This window comes from Polyodon spathula, chromosome 23 (assembly GCF_017654505.1).
Source record: "Polyodon spathula isolate WHYD16114869_AA chromosome 23, ASM1765450v1, whole genome shotgun sequence".
In the NCBI taxonomy this organism is placed as follows: domain Eukaryota; kingdom Metazoa; phylum Chordata; class Actinopteri; order Acipenseriformes; family Polyodontidae; genus Polyodon; species Polyodon spathula.
The window spans coordinates 8,149,922-8,167,873 of NC_054556.1; the positions used below are offsets into that span (position 1 = coordinate 8,149,922).

The window sequence follows — 17,952 nt, forward strand, 5'->3', positions numbered from 1 at the left end:
TATATATATATATACACTGAACAAAAATATAAACGCAGCATGCAACAATTTCAAAGATTTTACTGAATTACAGTTCCTATAAGGAAATCAGTCAATTGAAATAAATTCATTAGGCCCTAATCTATGGATTTCACATGACTGGGAATACACAGATACCTTTAAAAAAATGGTAGGGGCGTGGATCAAAAAACCAGTCAGTATCTGGTGTGACCACCATGCAACACGACACATCTCCTTCGCATAGAGTTGATCAGGCTGTTGATTGCGACCTGTGGAATGTTGTTCCACTCCTCTTCAATGGCTGTGTGAAGTTGTTGGATATTGGCGGGAACTGGAACACGCTGTCGTACACGTCGATCCAGAGCATCCCAAACATGCTCAATGGGTGATATGTCTGGTGAGTATGGAGGCCATGGAAGAACTGGGAGATTTTCAGCTTTCAGGAATTGTGTACAGATCCTTGCGACATGGGGCCGTGCATTATCATGCTGAAACATGAGGTGATGGCGGCGGATGAATGGCACGACAGTGGGCCTCAGGATCTCGTTACAGTATCTCTGTGCATTCAAATTGCCATCGATAAAATGCAATTGTGTTCGTTGCGCGTAGCTTATGCCTTCCCATACCATAACCCCACCACCACCATGGGGCACTCTGTTCACAACGTTGACATCAGCAAACCGCTCACCCACACGACGTCATACATGCTGTCTGCCATCTGCCCGGTACAGTTGAAACCAGGATTCATCAGTGAAGAGCACACTTCTCCAGCGTGCCAGTGGCTATCAAAGGTGAGCATTTCCCCACTGAAGTCGGTTATGACGCCAAACTGCAGTCAGGTCAAGACCCTGGTGAGGACGTTGAGCATGCAGATGAGCTCCCCTGAGACAGATTCTGACAATTTGTGCAGAAATTCTTCGGTTGTGCAAACCCACAGTTTCATCAGCTGTCCGAGTGGTTGATCTCAGATGATCCCGCAGGTGAAGAAGCATGATGTGGAGGTCCTGGGCTGCTGTGGTTGCACGTGGTCTGCGGTTGTGAGGCCGGTTGGACGTACTGCCTAATTCTCTAAAACAATGTTGGAGGTGGCTTATGGTAGATAAATTAACATTCAATTATCTGGCAACAGCTCTGGTGGACATTCCTGCAGTCAGCATGCCAATTGCAAGCTCCATCAAAACTTAAGACAACTGTGGCATTGTGCTGTGTGACAACACTGCACATTTTAGAGTGGCCTTTTATTGTCCCCAGCACAAGGTGCATCTTGTAATGATCATGCTGTTTAATCAGCTTCTTGATATGCCACACCTGTCAGGTGGATGGATTATCTTGGCAAACGAGAAATGCTCCCTAACAGGGATGTAAACAGATTTGTGCACAAAATTTGAGAGAAATAAGCTTTCTGTGCATATAGAAAATTTCTGGGATCTTTTATTTCAGCTCATTATACATGGGTTCAACACTTTACATGTTTCGTTTATATTTTTGTTCAGTGTATTTAAGATGGTGAATTAATAAACACAATGGTTCATTTATATGTAAGATGGCGAATTAATTATCAATATGTTACATTTATATTTAAGGCAGTTCATTTATACATAAGATTTGTAGTGTGCAAGGTATATTTGTATTTGGACTAGTTTAATTTGTAATAATATAATACCTTATTTGAATTCAAAATCATGTAGAACTCACCTCTATTGAAATAATCAAATTGGACACTACTTCTAGTGAATACAAAAGGAACAGTTAGAAATAAAACTAAATAAAGGAAACATTAAAGGTGCAACAACTAAACTAAAGTAATACTGAAAGGAAAAGTTTCCTCGATTAACAGTACAGAAAGGAAAAGATAAACAACAACACCCCACTCCCGATAGCTGATTAGCGATCCAGAGCAATCTATGGCAGATTCCTTTAAGGTTACGACCACATTCCTGACAGTTACTTATGATGAAGGATAGTCTTAACAGGGGTATCGTTAGTAAAACAAATATTTACTTTTATTAATATTTGATAATCAAAGCATCGTTAAATCATTTTCATATAGATGTTTTGGTTCAGAAGGCAATTTTTACTTTTGCGAGATAAAGACACTCTTTGGGTCCAGACAACCTTATGATAATTATTTAATATCAATACAGCTAATTATGATTCTAGCTTTAAATGCAGAATGATAATTGCCTTGTAAATCCCACATCAATTTGTATGAATCACATACAACAAAACAATTACTATAGTGTTCATTAATTCAAAGCATGAACTGAAAGCGATAATACTTTTCTTACATTGTAAAACAAAACGTTAATTTAACTTTAAGGTTGGCTTATTCGCGAGTTCATAAGAGGATAAAACACTATGTGTTGAATTCTTAATGGATTTTCGTTCCTTTTCAGCTGCTCCCTATGTCCTCGAAAAAAGGTGCTCAAAGGCTCTCCTGCCGGCAAGGAAAGGTCCAGGTTCCGGAGTTTGCCTTCCTTGCATTGTGTCTCCACACCAGGGGACGAAAGAAATGTTTTTGCAAAAACAAGAGAAACAGCAATTCCTCCATCAATATGTACACTCTTGTCTGGTTATGTCTGGGATATTCCATCGCAAACTCCGACACTGCTAGCTAAATAAAAGACTGACTATATTTCAATGTCTGCCGACTTCAAACGATAAGTCCAACTATTCTTCAGATGATTAATTAGGTGTTAAGTTAGATATTTGATTCCAAGTACTTTGAAGATTCTAGATGTCTTCTGTGGCGGACTACAACACCAAGGCAAACACTGGGGTTGTTATCCCATATCAGAGTTTCTGAAAACGGTATCTCTGTTCGAGACGATCGCAGGTGGCAGGTCTTCAGATTGTCAAACTTCAAAGCCTTGTTCTGTGTGCCAGGAGCCCTGATTGAAAGTTGCGCTGTCTTTTTCTACTCCTCTCTTCACCCCGATGAATGAATAGTTTGTTTATTTGGGGTGGTGCCCGAGTCCACCTGGAGTGTTTTCCCATTGTCTGTTCTCGCTGGGAGAAGGCCCAGCATTCTCAATTGGTCCACTGTTTTGTCCTTGTTGGCTGTATTTATGAGGTGGACTGTTTTCTGTGCAAGGTGTCAAAACATTCAAAACCAACTGGTTTGTACCCTCTTGGAAGACACCCCTGGCACAAAGGATTTATTCAGAAGTGGTGAAGATAAACCCCTTGTCCAGTATTTAGTTTACGACTCTTTTTGGAAGCATTATTTTTCAGAGGGGGAATTTGTGCCAAGAAACCAAGCAAACACAAAGAATGGCTTAGGACCCATTTCCCTGTATATTTAATTTCTGTTAATTTCATAAACAGAATGATATTATGACCCAACCTGACGCTACAGATTGTTATTTTATATTTAAGAACGTTCGTTTATAAATAAGATTTTTCATTTCTTACTTTTGTGATGGTTAGGACTATAAATGGCACTATGATACAGTTTATCTTCATTGCAGATAACACAAAAGGTGGGGTTGACTTTGCAGTGCAGTTCTTTGATCTGTGCATGTCTAAAGTGCATATTTACGAGCATGACATATGCACAATCAAAAAAGTAAGTTGCATTTTTGTTTTTAATGTGGTTTAGTTTGTGTACACACGCTAATGCAGGGTAAAATGACTAGTAGTAATTAATTCGGACTCAAATCTTCGGCAGGAGGTGGATTATTTGTTCCAGTAGCCAGTCTCATGCAAAGATAAGTATGAATGAAACAGGTTGCGAGTCTTGCTTTAGCACACACTCAACACCGCTCTGCAGTACCATTGAGAAAACAGTAAGTGACACATTCATGTAAGTGTGAACAAAGCAAGTGCCAGTGTGAATACAGGAAAGGAAAGGAAAGAGAGTGTGAAGGAAAGAGAGACTAACTTGATTATTAGTATCACCTTCAATACCTGTGTGAGCTTCCCTGCAATGAAAACAAAAGAAGCACATCAGATAATTATCTAGCCCATCACAAATCAACTGTCACTAGGGAAGCTCACACAGGCGTACTATAGAAGATGAGACTAATAATCCAAATAATCAGCCTCACATTGAAAAGGCATAAAGCCCTTGAGGAACTACCTTAATCTAGATACATTAAACGTTTATAACATACATTATCTTTCTGCCAAATGCATGTAATTCTTATAATGTGTAAATAAACACTATATTGCTTCATACTAACAACACTGGACAGAGCAAAGTTAAAGGGTGTTCTGTATTACTTTAACCTGTCTAGAAAATGGGAACATCATCACTTACTTCTAGTTCCCAAAGTTATTTTAGCAAGGCAAGTTTATTAAATGCATGTTCATTCTAATTGTGATACAATTCCACTAGTTGTATTAACTATAATGTACATTTTGGGGTTAATTTCTAAAGTAAATATATATATTATATATATATATATATATATATATATATATATATATATATATATATATATATATATATATATATATATATATATATATATATATATATATATATATATCAATCTTATTGTTTTGTTAAAAACATGGTGTGGTGGGGATAAGGTTATAAACTAGTGGCCAGCATTTTGACAGAAAGCATGTTAAATGTCATTTTTCAAGGGTATTGTGAGTAATGTGCTGGAAGGCTTTTGATTAATGGACTGGAAAACATCTGAGGACAACCACCCTTGGCTTATTTATTTACAATTAATTTATTAAATAGTTATGTTTCAACTCAAGAAAATTATTAACAAGGTGGTATGCTGATATAAATATTTTTATTTACTCACAGTATTATAAAATTCCACAAGAATGCACCAAACAATGTTTCACATGCACAACTTTGAAATATACCAGACAAACCCCTTACTTTTCAATATGAAATCATTAATTTAAATAAAAATCAAGCATCTCATAGAGATGTAGCAAAAAACACAGAATTAATACAGCAGTATTAAAAAATAAAGGCCAAGTGTTGTAAAACTAAATGATATGTGTAGGCCTATACATTGTCTGGCAGCTTAAAAAGCACAAAACGTGAAGCCCAGTTTGTTTATTTCTGAGTAAATCCTTTGCAGGATATTTTAATAATTATATTTTAAATGGAAAGATGCAGCTTCTGAAATACAGCATTAATGAATATTTTATTCAAATACTGTTTACCTTTATGGTAAGCTTCAAACAGTGCAGACTTCGTCAGTTTGCTAAAATGTTATGACTGTGTATAATGTCGACCATTTGAGAGCACTCATTGAAATGCTTCATTCCACAGTAGGAAAGATCCATTCAGGATTAGCCAAGAGAAAATCCATCCTAATACATACTATTGTTCCACTGTGGATGACTTTAACATTCATATTAAACCAGACTTTACATTTTCAAAAAAATATGCATCAGGGAATAAAATCTAATCCAATAAAATCTAATGATTCTGTAAATATAGTTATAGTGTGCATACACTGTCCGTGTGTCACATAGTATAGTACAGAGGTTCTCAACCTTCAAGATCCATCCAGATATTTATTCCAATCAACACTGTAATCTCTTTTACATTTATGTCAATGCTTGACCTTTAACAGAACATAGAACGTATTTCCTTCGCAAAATAACAGAAAAACACTGTTTCAGTAACACATTTGTGGTAAAATAATTACTGAGAAATTATAAGGTGTGGAGCTCATGTTAAGTCATGAGCTGGAGATATTTCCATGTAACTTACAATATTTACTAAGCACTAACAATACAAGGGAAGAAATTATCGTAATTATTTCAAGAACAAAATATACAAGAAAGCAATACTAATATACTGCAATATACTTTAGAAAACAAGTGGTTTTGGATGGTATTTTTTAAGAAGCATGACTTTATTTGGTCCAAAAAAATCCCCACAAAACCATGTAGAAATGTATCCTGATGTAAAGCGGCTGTAAATGGATTGAACTTTAGATCCAAAATAGCCTTTTCTTCCTTCATCCAGCAGCAGTTGTATGATTTATGATCTTTATGTGAGGACCTTACTAGCTCATAAACAGAAAGAACAAACAATAGTGAATCACTGGCAAACTAAAACCTGTGAGAGGAATGGTGGCATCAATCAATCTGCTTTGTCTGAATTGTGACAGCAACAATAATAGGATGGCAAATCAATACCCCACTGAATACACTGCAGTAGAAACTTATCAAGGCAAACATTTAATCAAATCACGGATGATGAAGTAACTTTGTGGTTACTTTTAAGGGTAGTCTCATGGGCACTGACATCTGTCCTTCAGTGCAACCCAGTTGTGAAGCCAGGTATAACAGAAACACTGGAAACAAGATGCTAAATAAAGTTAAATACCAATTGATATTTTACTGTGTTTTGCATGCTAGAAAAGATTTCCAAATTAACATGGGCCCAATCTGTGTCACCTGAATTATGGCAGACACAAACAAACCTCTATTGATAATATCAAATCAGACAAGCAAAGTCAGGACGCACAAGCTTTACTTTAAGAAGCTATGGGGCTGCGAATTTACTCCGACAGATCCCATTAGAGTTCACCGTACATTTATCACTCAGATATAATGACAGCCATTATTCTATTGGTCCTACATGTCTGAAAACCTCTGGCATGTTATAATTTATTTAGATGTCTTAATAGATCATAAATTATGCCACAGAACAGACCTTACAGTTTTCATGTCAGGACATACTCTGTATTGAGTGTGGACTCCATGACATTCAAATTCATCACAGGCATTTTTTATAGCATTTCTCTCTTGCTAATGTAGCTTTCCTTTCAGCTGAGTTGCCTTTTTGTTTTGGAATATTTATCTTGCTTTATTATACCTGTTTGGCATTAATATGCATTATTAATATTCATCTATTCTGTGCTGGAACACCTACTGTATTACCATTGTTTTACTGCAATTCTGGTTATTTTTAGCCTGGGCAACTTTATTATGGGTGATTAATTCAGCTATCAAACTGCGAACGCACTTTGAAATAATGTAAACAGTGCAAAGAATACAACATAAAGAGTGTCCAGTTTCGAAATTACTCTGAGTCAAAGTACTACTGTAGCTTCTGATTTATACAAGTTTTAAATTTGGCCTTAGCAGAACAAAACCATTTCTCACTCTGTGCAGTCAAGTATTCAGCCATGTTTGCTTTTGTGTGAAGTAAATGGTGTGCAGCAGTATGAAAGGAAAGAAGCATGCTCTTGAATAATAATGACTGCTCTGTACTGTATAAATTATTGAACAAGTGATGTGGCAGAAGTGACCCGCAGGGAAAATAATCATGGTTCTCCACTTGGGATGAGTTTTGTAGGTTTTTGCTGCACAATACAGGAAAACAAAAAACACTCAATCAACAAGAAACTAAGAAGGCAGTAGAAAGGCATTAGCCACAGTTTGTCTACAGTACTTTTTTTCTAGTTTCACCTCAAACAAAGCATCTTTATAATCAATCCTCAGTAAAAAACAAACACATACATTCGCTAAATATAGTACATCGCTATTGATATCTTGTAGACTTTAATTTAATAGACCTGTGTTCCATCGACATCATTTGATTGTTGCTTCACTGTTTTATTCAAAAGAAAATAATTAAAATATATATTTATGTGCAACTTAGAATATTGTTAAATATCTGTACCTAAATGGCAACATACATCCCACTTAATAACTTAAATTGTTCCCATTGAAGTGAAGCCTGTACAATATTAATTTTACGTATGATTCAAAGGTTATACACTATAAGCTAGTTGGACACTAAAGTCAAAATGTGTTTAATACTAATTTACAGCTTTAAGCCATTTAAAAAATATATAAATACAAATTCTGTTTTTTTTTTCTTTCTATATTATGTTTTATTATATTGCTACTGTAAACCTTTAAATAGATTGTACACTGCCATATATTTCTGCCTTGAATTGAGATATTTTTTTTAAATTCAATAAACTGTTGACAACATATTTTACCCTCAAGATTATAATTCATATAAAGCATTTTTTTTTTTTTTTTTTGGATCGTCGATAATGAATGATCCATCCTTAATGTATCTGTTAAACTACTTTGGTATGCAAATGAGATTAAGGCAATTATTCTTGGGGAGTTACCTAGACAACAAATGATTCCTGTATTAAATGCAGAGAGAACATGGTGTTTACTGTATACTGATGAAGTAATGCATGATGCATTGACAGGAAATCAATGATTGATCAAATTGAGTATGTTGTTGAACCACAAGTAATCAGTTTGTATCATAATAAAGTTGATCTGAATATGAAAGAAAGCACCACTGCTATACATGTTGGAAGTGTGGAGACATTTGAAGCTGATGCACTGGAACCCCTGGCACCCATACCTGTAAAGAAAAATATAGTATAATAATAGTAAAGGTGCCCTGTAACAGAACATTTGCTGTTACTCTTTAGTTGCTATCTATGATGTAAGTCTGTGTTTGCCACATGTACAGAAATACTAAACAACTAGTTTATGTAGTACTTTGTGATTATCTATGATAAATATAGAATCTAGTGCATGCTAATGTGGTTTTCAAAGGATATGTTTTCAAATGTCAAGAAAGATGAGCTTACTAAAAAAACAAACATCTAAAGAAATAAAATATGTATTCATGTTCTCATTTCTCATAACACAATGTTATTAGCAAGAGTTACAAGCAAAAAGTAAAGTGATGACTGACCCACCAGTTTTTACTTTTTCACTGCTTGGTGTGTTTATTTTATTTATTTATTTTTTTAAATAAGCCTAGGGTGATAAACCATGTAAACAGACTTACTTAATGTCTTAATGCGTATCTGCCCACTGCTCACTCCATAACCACCATCGCTCAATGTTTTAACCTCTATGATATAGTCATCACTTGAGGAAAGCTGCAGCTCTACTGATGTTCTATTGGTTTTCACTGCTGTTACGTCATTATAATGTCGATATCGTCTGCATACAACCTGTGGCACAACAATACGTTATTACTGATGCATTTCCACACTGACATTATTAGATAAAATAAAGAACTTGATTGCATTTTTACTGTCAGTTTACCAATCAATTTTCTCAAAAGTGTCCTTACACCAGGTTTTCTGAAAAGAGAAAAACACCTATTGAAATGACAAAACTTGAAATGAACAACCGTTGAAATTATTTCAAGGGACTGGTTATCTGAGGTTGTTTATTTCTAGTTTTATAACAGTAACCAGTGTTTTCTGTTTCTGGAAAACTGTGCAAACGACACTGAAGTAAAAGTAGTTTATGTGGTGCTGATACACATATGTAATTACAAAATAAAATAACATTTACCACATGGCTATTAACTTAAAAATCGATTTAAAGTGGCTTTGTACTATACCAATATGAAATTTAATATGTTACATATCTTTTCAAAATGTGCTCTATAATATAATAATGTGTCCTGTGCTTGAACATTTTCTTTTTTTCTTTTTTTTTTTTTACAGTGTTAGGCTGCTTAAGGTCTATGTAATAAAGACTTAAATAATCATACTTAAATACTTGTTTAAACCTTTATTGAAATAGATACCTGTTACTTACTTCATATCCTGTAACCTCGGATTCATTTTCCATTGCAATTACATGATCCCAGTTTAAAATAAGTTTTGAGTTGATAAAGCTCCATTCAATATTCTCTGGAGGTTGACTTGGAGCTAAAAAAGATTAAAAAAAAAAAAAAAGTTATATAGGTACATTAAAATAAACTGCATAGTTAAAGCTGGCAAAATCCCAGTATTCAGAATTGGAAGTGATTATTCCACTATACTATATGTATATTAAAATGAATTACTTGTGTATTTCAGAAATTGAACTGTGTACACATTATTCTGTACTAGCACAGTTCCAACATACCTGCAACTCACATGAAAGAAACCTACCCTTACCAACAACAACAAAAACAATGTTTTATTTGTTTTATGAAAACAAACAATAGAGCAGAAAATGCTGGAAAAGGATTTGTCATTGAGTAAAAGAACAAAACAAACCTACGTGATTTTTTGGTTGTGGCATTGATGGAATCAGTAGAGGGACCTATCCCAGCAGTATTGAATGCGCTGACAGTTATATAATATAAACTGTTGCCTTTCAATCCAGTAATGTTTACTGACGTCTCATTTCCGGTTAATCTTATTGTGCCTGTTGCCTCAGGTTTTGTATAATCTTCCCAGTGTGAAACCTGTTTCATAAAACATAAACAACTGTTAAAGCTTGCCACAGTGTATATAACGGAATTTAACAGGGATAGAAACACTGTAAGAATCCCATTTCATAGCAGTTTAATCCATTCCTGGTTTTATGATGAGATTAATGAGACACACCCGAGCTTTCTACCTGTACATTGATAAATCAAGCCCATAGTAAATCTGGGAAACTGCTATACAATAGAAGTTTAATTTCCATCCCTGTTTAATAGATTACAAATACAAAGTGCTATATTGTACCTCATATCCAAGGACTCTCCCAGTCGTCTCCTTTGAGGATACAGGCTGCCAGGAGACTTCAATTTCCGAAGCTGAGACTCCTTTGGCAGAAATTTGGTCAGGTGCTTTGCTGGGTTCTAGACAAACAGGAAAAGTGTTGCAAAATAATTTAGGTGTGCTTTCACCTATACTTTATCTATAGTATAATTAGCACGTAACAAGCAAAGTTCTCTTGTTTTTTATGAGGATGATACAATGTTATATATATATATATATATATATATATATATAAACATCTTTTTTCATTTTAAATCCATAATTACTGTTAAAAAGTTAGGGTTAGAACTTTAAATATACAGTACCATTATTGTGAAACTGTGTAAATATTAGGTTACCTTCTTCTGCAGAAAATACAGTTGTTATAGAACTGAAAGGCCCCTCTCCTTTATTATTGAAGGCCCCAACCTTTACTTCAAATGGAGAAAATGGTAAAATGCTGTCATTTCTGAAGGTGTATGTTGAAACCCCCAGTGCTGTTATAACCGCTCGTGTCCAAGTCGTTGTGCCAGTAGGTCGAAAAGCAGCAATGTAACCAAAGCCTTCACCATTCTGCAATTCTTCTGGGATTGGCTATGAGCAAAACACAAAACTATAGTGATATTAAAACGAATACAAAACAAGACACAGCCTTACTTGTATTATATTTATTCATATACAACTAAGGAATAACTATTTGTGGTATATATCAATATAAATTTCTATATATAATTATAAACCAATTTTTTTGGCTGCATGTTGAAGACTATAGTGATATATGTAAACAAATCCGTGTCCAAGTTATACATATATTATATGTATTGAGCATTGGAACCACATTTACCATTTATACATTACATATATGTTATACCTAATATATTGATATGTGGATCATATATCTTATGTATAAGATATATATATATATTATATTAATGCAAAACACACACACACACACATACACATATATATATATATATATATATATATATATATATATATATATATATATATATATATATATATATATATATTATACATATTAGGGCATGAATATCTGTGTCATAACATTGTAATATTGTGTCCTGTTCTTTTACATGACTGCTGCCATGTAACTGCACACATATTAGACCAGAAGTTACCATGTAAAAGCAGAAGGTATTGGTAGATGTCCAGTTATTACGCTGGTATTACATTGTTATATATGAACTAGATGGGCTGAATGGCCTCCTCTTGTTCATAAAAGTTCTTATGCCCTGTAATCTAAAATGCTACCAAAAAATACACAACACTGTATATAAAGCAAGGTTACATTTCTAATGAACCAATGTATACTATGACGAGCTTTAGTGGTATATGCATACATTTCAAATTGTTATATAAGCTAACTGATGTTTGATCAACACGTATTTAACATGTGATGTGAACAAATTAAATATTCAACCACTTGGTACATTATTTAGGTATTGTGAATAGCGTAATAAAAATAGATTAATAAAGTTGACTGTGTGTGAGACAAGGAAATGTCACACCCACTACTGTCTACCCACAGGACAACACAGGATCTGTAGAATAATATGGAAAATGCTTCTATTGTAGGAGCAGTAGGTAATTAGGGCAAACAGCATGTACAGAATAATTTACTGGTAAAAAGTAGGCAGCATTGCATGTGCTGTTGACTTTCCCCCCAGAAGAAGTTTCAAACATATATTAATGCAATTTAAAGTACTGAATGAAAAACGATAGACCATTTACCTCCCAGGTGATTACCAGCTCAGATTTCATGCCACCTCCACCGCCTACTTCAGAAGGTGCTATGTCAGGAACTACAAAAACAAAAACAAAATAAAATACACTACCAGTGATCAACATGCAATGTTAAAGATTCTGACTGACAATCTCATAACATCTCGAATATCTAACCATGGGTGACTCTCCAGTGTTGCAAAATGCTCGATCCCGGTGGTATATAGGAGAATCAAATCAACCCCCTACACAAACTAAGCACTCTTCTTAAGTCTCATGGATCTAAAAAAAAAAAAAAAAAAGGTCAAATTCCACTCACCTGCTTCCTCTGTTCTGGTTTTGAGTGACGCCGCACTAGGTTCTCCAACTCCAACACTGTTACTTGCAACCACACGGAATTCATACTCCACCCAGGGGTTCAAATCCACTATGGTGGCAGTTAATGTATTACCATCAATGACTTTGGGAACTAAAAGGAGAACATATTAAGAATGATTAGCACCTAACTGGGACCTTATCTTGTTCAAATTGTTGTGCATAGTATGCAAATAAATAAATAAAAATATTTTAAAAATCCCTGGGAATTATTGTTAAAGCAGCTTTGAGCAATCTATATGTTTCTCACACAAAACAAACAAACAAACCAACCAAATCTTTTTTTTTTTTTTTTTTACCTGTATCAACTGCCAGCCAGCCTACTGTGTAGGGTGTGCTTCCTTGAATGGCATACCCAGTGACAGGGCTCGCATTATCGCTGCCTGGTTTCCAGGATAGCTGCGCTGTGGTTTCTGTAATCTCATCCACTGTCACAGCCTCTGGTGGACCCGGGGGACCTAACTCAATCAGGAAATTTGCAAAGTTAGTTGCAGCCTACAGGGGCACTGCAGGCTATTGAGATACATTTGAATATATAAGACTAAATTCCTTCTCAAACTATTATGGTTCTTGTATAATAACACTAACCCTCTAAGTTTGTCTTAGAAGAGTTTATTAGTATTCATGATTTAAGAAACTGTATAAATACATACTTAATTCCATAACTAAGCACTGTATACACATATCCTATGCACATCTGTATTAGTTTAAAAACACAAAACTGCACAGTTTGGGCTCAATTTACAACATTAAAAGTACGATAGGCTTCACATTCAACCATCTGTTACGTATTTACAATGTATTGCTACTTGCAACTCTATGTATGCTTCGCCCTAGCTTCCTGATAACAACATTACACTCTTCTGTTATTCAACACCCAGGAAATTGTTTGTATATTTTGAGTACTTTAATATCCATCTGCTTCGTTGTCTTTGCTCCTAAGAGTTGCATGCGTTTAGCATGAATGAGTGGAATTCAATTTATCATTTTTATCATACATTAATTAAATGTGCAATCTGGATTCCGATTTCTGCATCAAATCATTAAAATTGTCAATTATAATTCTCACACTGTAATGCAATATTTAAAGCTTTTTACAGTGCACTTTTAAATGACTTTGGAATGCATTAAGAACGTTTTACAAATACCCCATTTACACAAACATGTTTGACTACAGTCAGCTGTACATATTTCATTTAGTACTCCCATTTACATTTGCCTAGACCCTTAGAACATTCTAGAATTATTATTATTTTTTTTTTCTTGAGGCACCAGAAATCTACATCAAGTGCTGGGCAGGACCCTCCATCACAGTCAAAATGAAGAACGCTGTTGAAGTGTACTTGTAAGTGTTGCACTGCAGCTCCGCGAGGATCAAGAATTACAAGTACTCACAGTTGTATTTTTGATATGTTTATGAAAGTTCTCTCTTTTATTTTACTTCAAGGCTTTGGCTGGCTGTTTTTTGGCAATCACCTTCAATCCAAGTCTATAACATTGTAGATTTACCATTCTAAGCATGTCTGTTAGTTCTAAATGCATTTTCTTACCTTTTACAATTAAATCAGCTACAGCTGACAAACTCTCTACATCTGTATTTACAATGCAGACATATTTCCCAGCGTGATTTAGCTGTATGTTTCTAATCATCAAATCCCCAGCTACACTCTGAAAAAACAAAATTACAAAATGTATATTGATGCAATTTGATATAAAGCTGCTACCAGTTGGATGGATCAAGACAATACTATGAAAAAAAGAAGCTGATCATTGAAGGTATAACATCACTGAAAAAAGAAAAGCTCAGATAATCTCTTTTGTACTCCCACAGAACGTAAATATACTTAATGAGAAGGATATGCAGTGAGTGTAGAATATGTGCTGTAATCTTCAGGGAGGGAAACAGTAAACCCTTATCCTCAGATGCCTTATAAGTTTGCTGTGCCATATCTCTTTAAAGCTCCTGATTAAGCAGTAAGCACAGTATCTTTATGACACTTACCCCGCCCACTTTTTCAAAATGGGTTCCATCATTCTTGAAATCTATAAGTTGCTCATTAAATGACCAATTAAACGATACATCCAGTGCTGGATCGCAGGAAATCTGACATGGCAAAACTACACTTTCTCCCACGATTATCTCCATGTTGGAAGGACCTTGAGTTATTCTTGTTGGATCTGTTAAAATAAATGCTATTTTGTGAGATAGATACAGTTCCTTATGGTATCACAAGAAAATACCATTTAAAGTCTTACAAAGGTGTAGACAATATTGAAGACTAATTGTACATGTAGTTGAAATGTACAATAGCTACACCTCAGCTACACACATACAACATGTGTCTTTTTACATAATATGTGAAATACAAACATAAAATTTGAACAATTTCCTGTGCATCACAATGACCATTGGCATTGGTTTTCCTAATAGTATCTTTCAGTCGATAACACACTCAATGTACAAAAAACAGAAAGCAAAATGTAATGCACACCACATAGTTATCAAAGCCAGAGGCCAGTTTAATCCATTATATGGATCCCCAGAGAAATTATAGTTAATGATGCTACATTGGAGTAAAAGGTTTTATAGCTGTGTGTACATTACCAAGCAGTCAATAAGGGAAATAACAGAGGATACTCATGGTGCACTGTACATATGTAAACATAGAGCTAAACCTTGCTACATGAATTTATTTATACAATTTCTATCATTTATCAGTGAAATGGCCACTTCATGTTCCATCTACTGTTGTTTATTACAAATAAACAGAGCTTTTAGCATTGTTATCAGAATTCATGTTATAGAAAGCACAACTGATAGCGTAATAGGTAGTGTAAGTAGGTAGAATGATTCAATGGCTTGTCATTGATGAGGACAATGCAATACCCATATCAGCAGACATTAATCATGGACAATACACTTGTGAGCATCTTTATTCCTGAAGACTGATACACAATGACTGGTGACGATACAGGCAAGTCTTGGGGCATCATTTATGAGGGGAATCAAGCTGTGCAGAGAGAATACTGTGAAATATGGTCAAAGATTTTGGATGCATTGGAATATAAGAGTGGCAGGACAAAAAGATGCAGGTATTTTCATCCTCCTTCTAGACATATCCAGTGGAATACAATGTATTTGGCCTGTTATGTTATAAACTAGCGAGCACAATGTATCAAGATCTTTTTTTAAATTTATTTTATGATTTCCCATTTTGATAACTTTAAGACAATATGGCCAACCACAATGGCGTGCATTAGCAAGACAGAGGAGTAATACCTGTAACAAGCAGTGTTCCGCTGGTACTTGCTACTCCAAACTGGTTTCTTGCTACACAGGTGTAGCTTCCACCATCTGACTTGCTAACATTTGCAATTCTAAGGGTGCCGTCCTCCAGAACAGTAATCCTAAACAAGACACAACAGGCTTTATACAGTTCAAACATGTATTTGTCATACTGGCTAAGGAAACATTGCATCTGCAAATATATTCATACGACCCCCATGCATTTTAATATATGACTGGGACATGTTTTATTTTGTCATTGTAAATATAATCATTACTATACATACACTGAAAGGTAAAATGGAAAAGGGTTAGGTGCTTCATTATTATTATTATTATTATTATTATTATTATTATTATTATTATTATTATTATTATTATTATTATTAAAATATTTAACCACAAAGGGCACATTAATACATATCAACTTATTTTCAAAACCTTTCTTTAAGATTCAATACCTCATAAATATAATACAATTTTGGCATTTCTCATTTACTTAAATATATACATTTTTAAAAGCATACACAATGCATCATGTTAACAGTAACAATGAACTCACCCAGCACCTCATAAAACAATTGCCTGCAGATAAGCTCACACAATTGTTAGAGGTGAGACTAATATTTAAAAGACCTTGTTGCTATGAATCACTTAAACTTTTAAAAAAGAAATGTCGATATTGTGATGAAAAACAATAACATAACAAGTGCTTACGTATTAAAAGTAATCCAAACCTTGTTACATTGTACATTGAAATCTCACACAGTGATAGCTGTCAATTATGCTAGTCATTCACATGCAAAATCTTTTCAAAGAAACAGCCTTTGTGTCAAAAACAATGTACAATTCTTGCACAAAAAAAAAACCAAACAAACAAACCATAATTACAGTTATTCTGGTGCTGAAAGTACAGCACACCCTTTAAAATAATAAAAATAAAAGAAAAGCACAATTTACTTTGATGAGAGGAAACTGAAAGATATACAGTGAATATACACTATTAAAGACTGCTGTAACTTGCTTCATTTGTATATTATGTGATTCAGACATAAAACAAGCAAACTAAATAGGTGGAGGCAAAGATATTATTGACTGGCATTGGCTCAGATGTAACATATAATGCGTTTACACTTAAAACAGACTCAAGCTGGCTTAGGGTCGATTATTGTAGATTAAAATATCCTTATCATTGGAGCCACTTGTTTACACTTAGGCAGTGCTGTAAGCCAGCTCTGAGCCTGTATGCTGCTCATAGCCTCTCAGACGTAACCTCAGATGTCATAGCTCCATGATGACCTCACAATACATAGGATGAAAAGTTATTTTTTATTCATAAGTAATTTTTATTCATAAAGTGTTTCACAAGGCAAATTAACATGAGATAATAAGTCAACTTCAAGTCCCACTGAGTCCTATCAATATATTACATCATTTAGGTAGCATCTCTGTTTTGTTAAAACATAACTTCAAGTTGCCATGTCAAAAGTTCACTCATGAATGTTCTACCATCTTGATATCAGAAATTTAAAGAAAAGTTAAGATGAAAAGCTAGCTGGAGTACAATTTTACATTTCAGTGCACGTGTTCATGTCAGTATAATTGAAGCCATATGTACCAGAATAAAGCTATGTGAGAAAATACATGCATTCAAGGTTAACTGTAAAAGCTCTTTTAAAACCTCAATATTCTTCAAGACACTCAATATTAAGCCCTATATTTTATAATAAGTATATTTGCTATAGTGCATAGCATAGCTTCACACTATCAGCTTACAGCTGACAGCAAAAGATAAGAAAAAAACTGAACACGTAAGGCTTCTGCTGTTTATTAGGAAGCTTGTGTCCATCAACCTCCGGGTGCTCTTTGAGAACTAAAAACATGTTCTTAGCTGTGACTTGCTTTACCATTCTTTAAACAATGTCATTAATCCCATTTGGAAAAGCATTGAAAACAATGTATTATCTAGCACGACGTATATATTAAATTATAAAGGAATTTCAAATTTAGTAATAACAGAAACAGGTAATGTATGTGTTATACAACATGCCAAAAATCTGTTAATTGTCCAGACAAAATGTAAAGCTTCAGTGAAACATTTTT

The 17,952-nt window shown here is 34.4% G+C and overlaps 1 protein-coding gene across 1 annotated transcript in view; it reads right to left on the reverse strand.

Annotated features, from left to right (window-relative positions):
- Nucleotides 1-2,954: 2,954 nt before the first annotated feature.
- Nucleotides 2,955-17,952, reverse strand: part of LOC121298397 (contactin-3-like) — a 39,091-nt gene continuing 24,093 nt past the window's right edge. The window contains exons 11-22 of the mRNA XM_041225505.1: nt 15,844-15,971; nt 14,566-14,741; nt 14,114-14,231; nt 12,863-13,021; nt 12,508-12,657; nt 12,198-12,268; nt 10,805-11,039; nt 10,431-10,546; nt 9,979-10,165; nt 9,529-9,641; nt 8,762-8,930; nt 2,955-3,085 (exon numbers count right to left, since the gene is read on the reverse strand). Of these exons, the coding sequence (XP_041081439.1) occupies nt 2,955-3,085; nt 8,762-8,930; nt 9,529-9,641; nt 9,979-10,165; nt 10,431-10,546; nt 10,805-11,039; nt 12,198-12,268; nt 12,508-12,657; nt 12,863-13,021; nt 14,114-14,231; nt 14,566-14,741; nt 15,844-15,971 (1,753 nt within the window). The remainder of the gene's footprint in view (nt 3,086-8,761; nt 8,931-9,528; nt 9,642-9,978; nt 10,166-10,430; nt 10,547-10,804; nt 11,040-12,197; nt 12,269-12,507; nt 12,658-12,862; nt 13,022-14,113; nt 14,232-14,565; nt 14,742-15,843; nt 15,972-17,952) is intronic.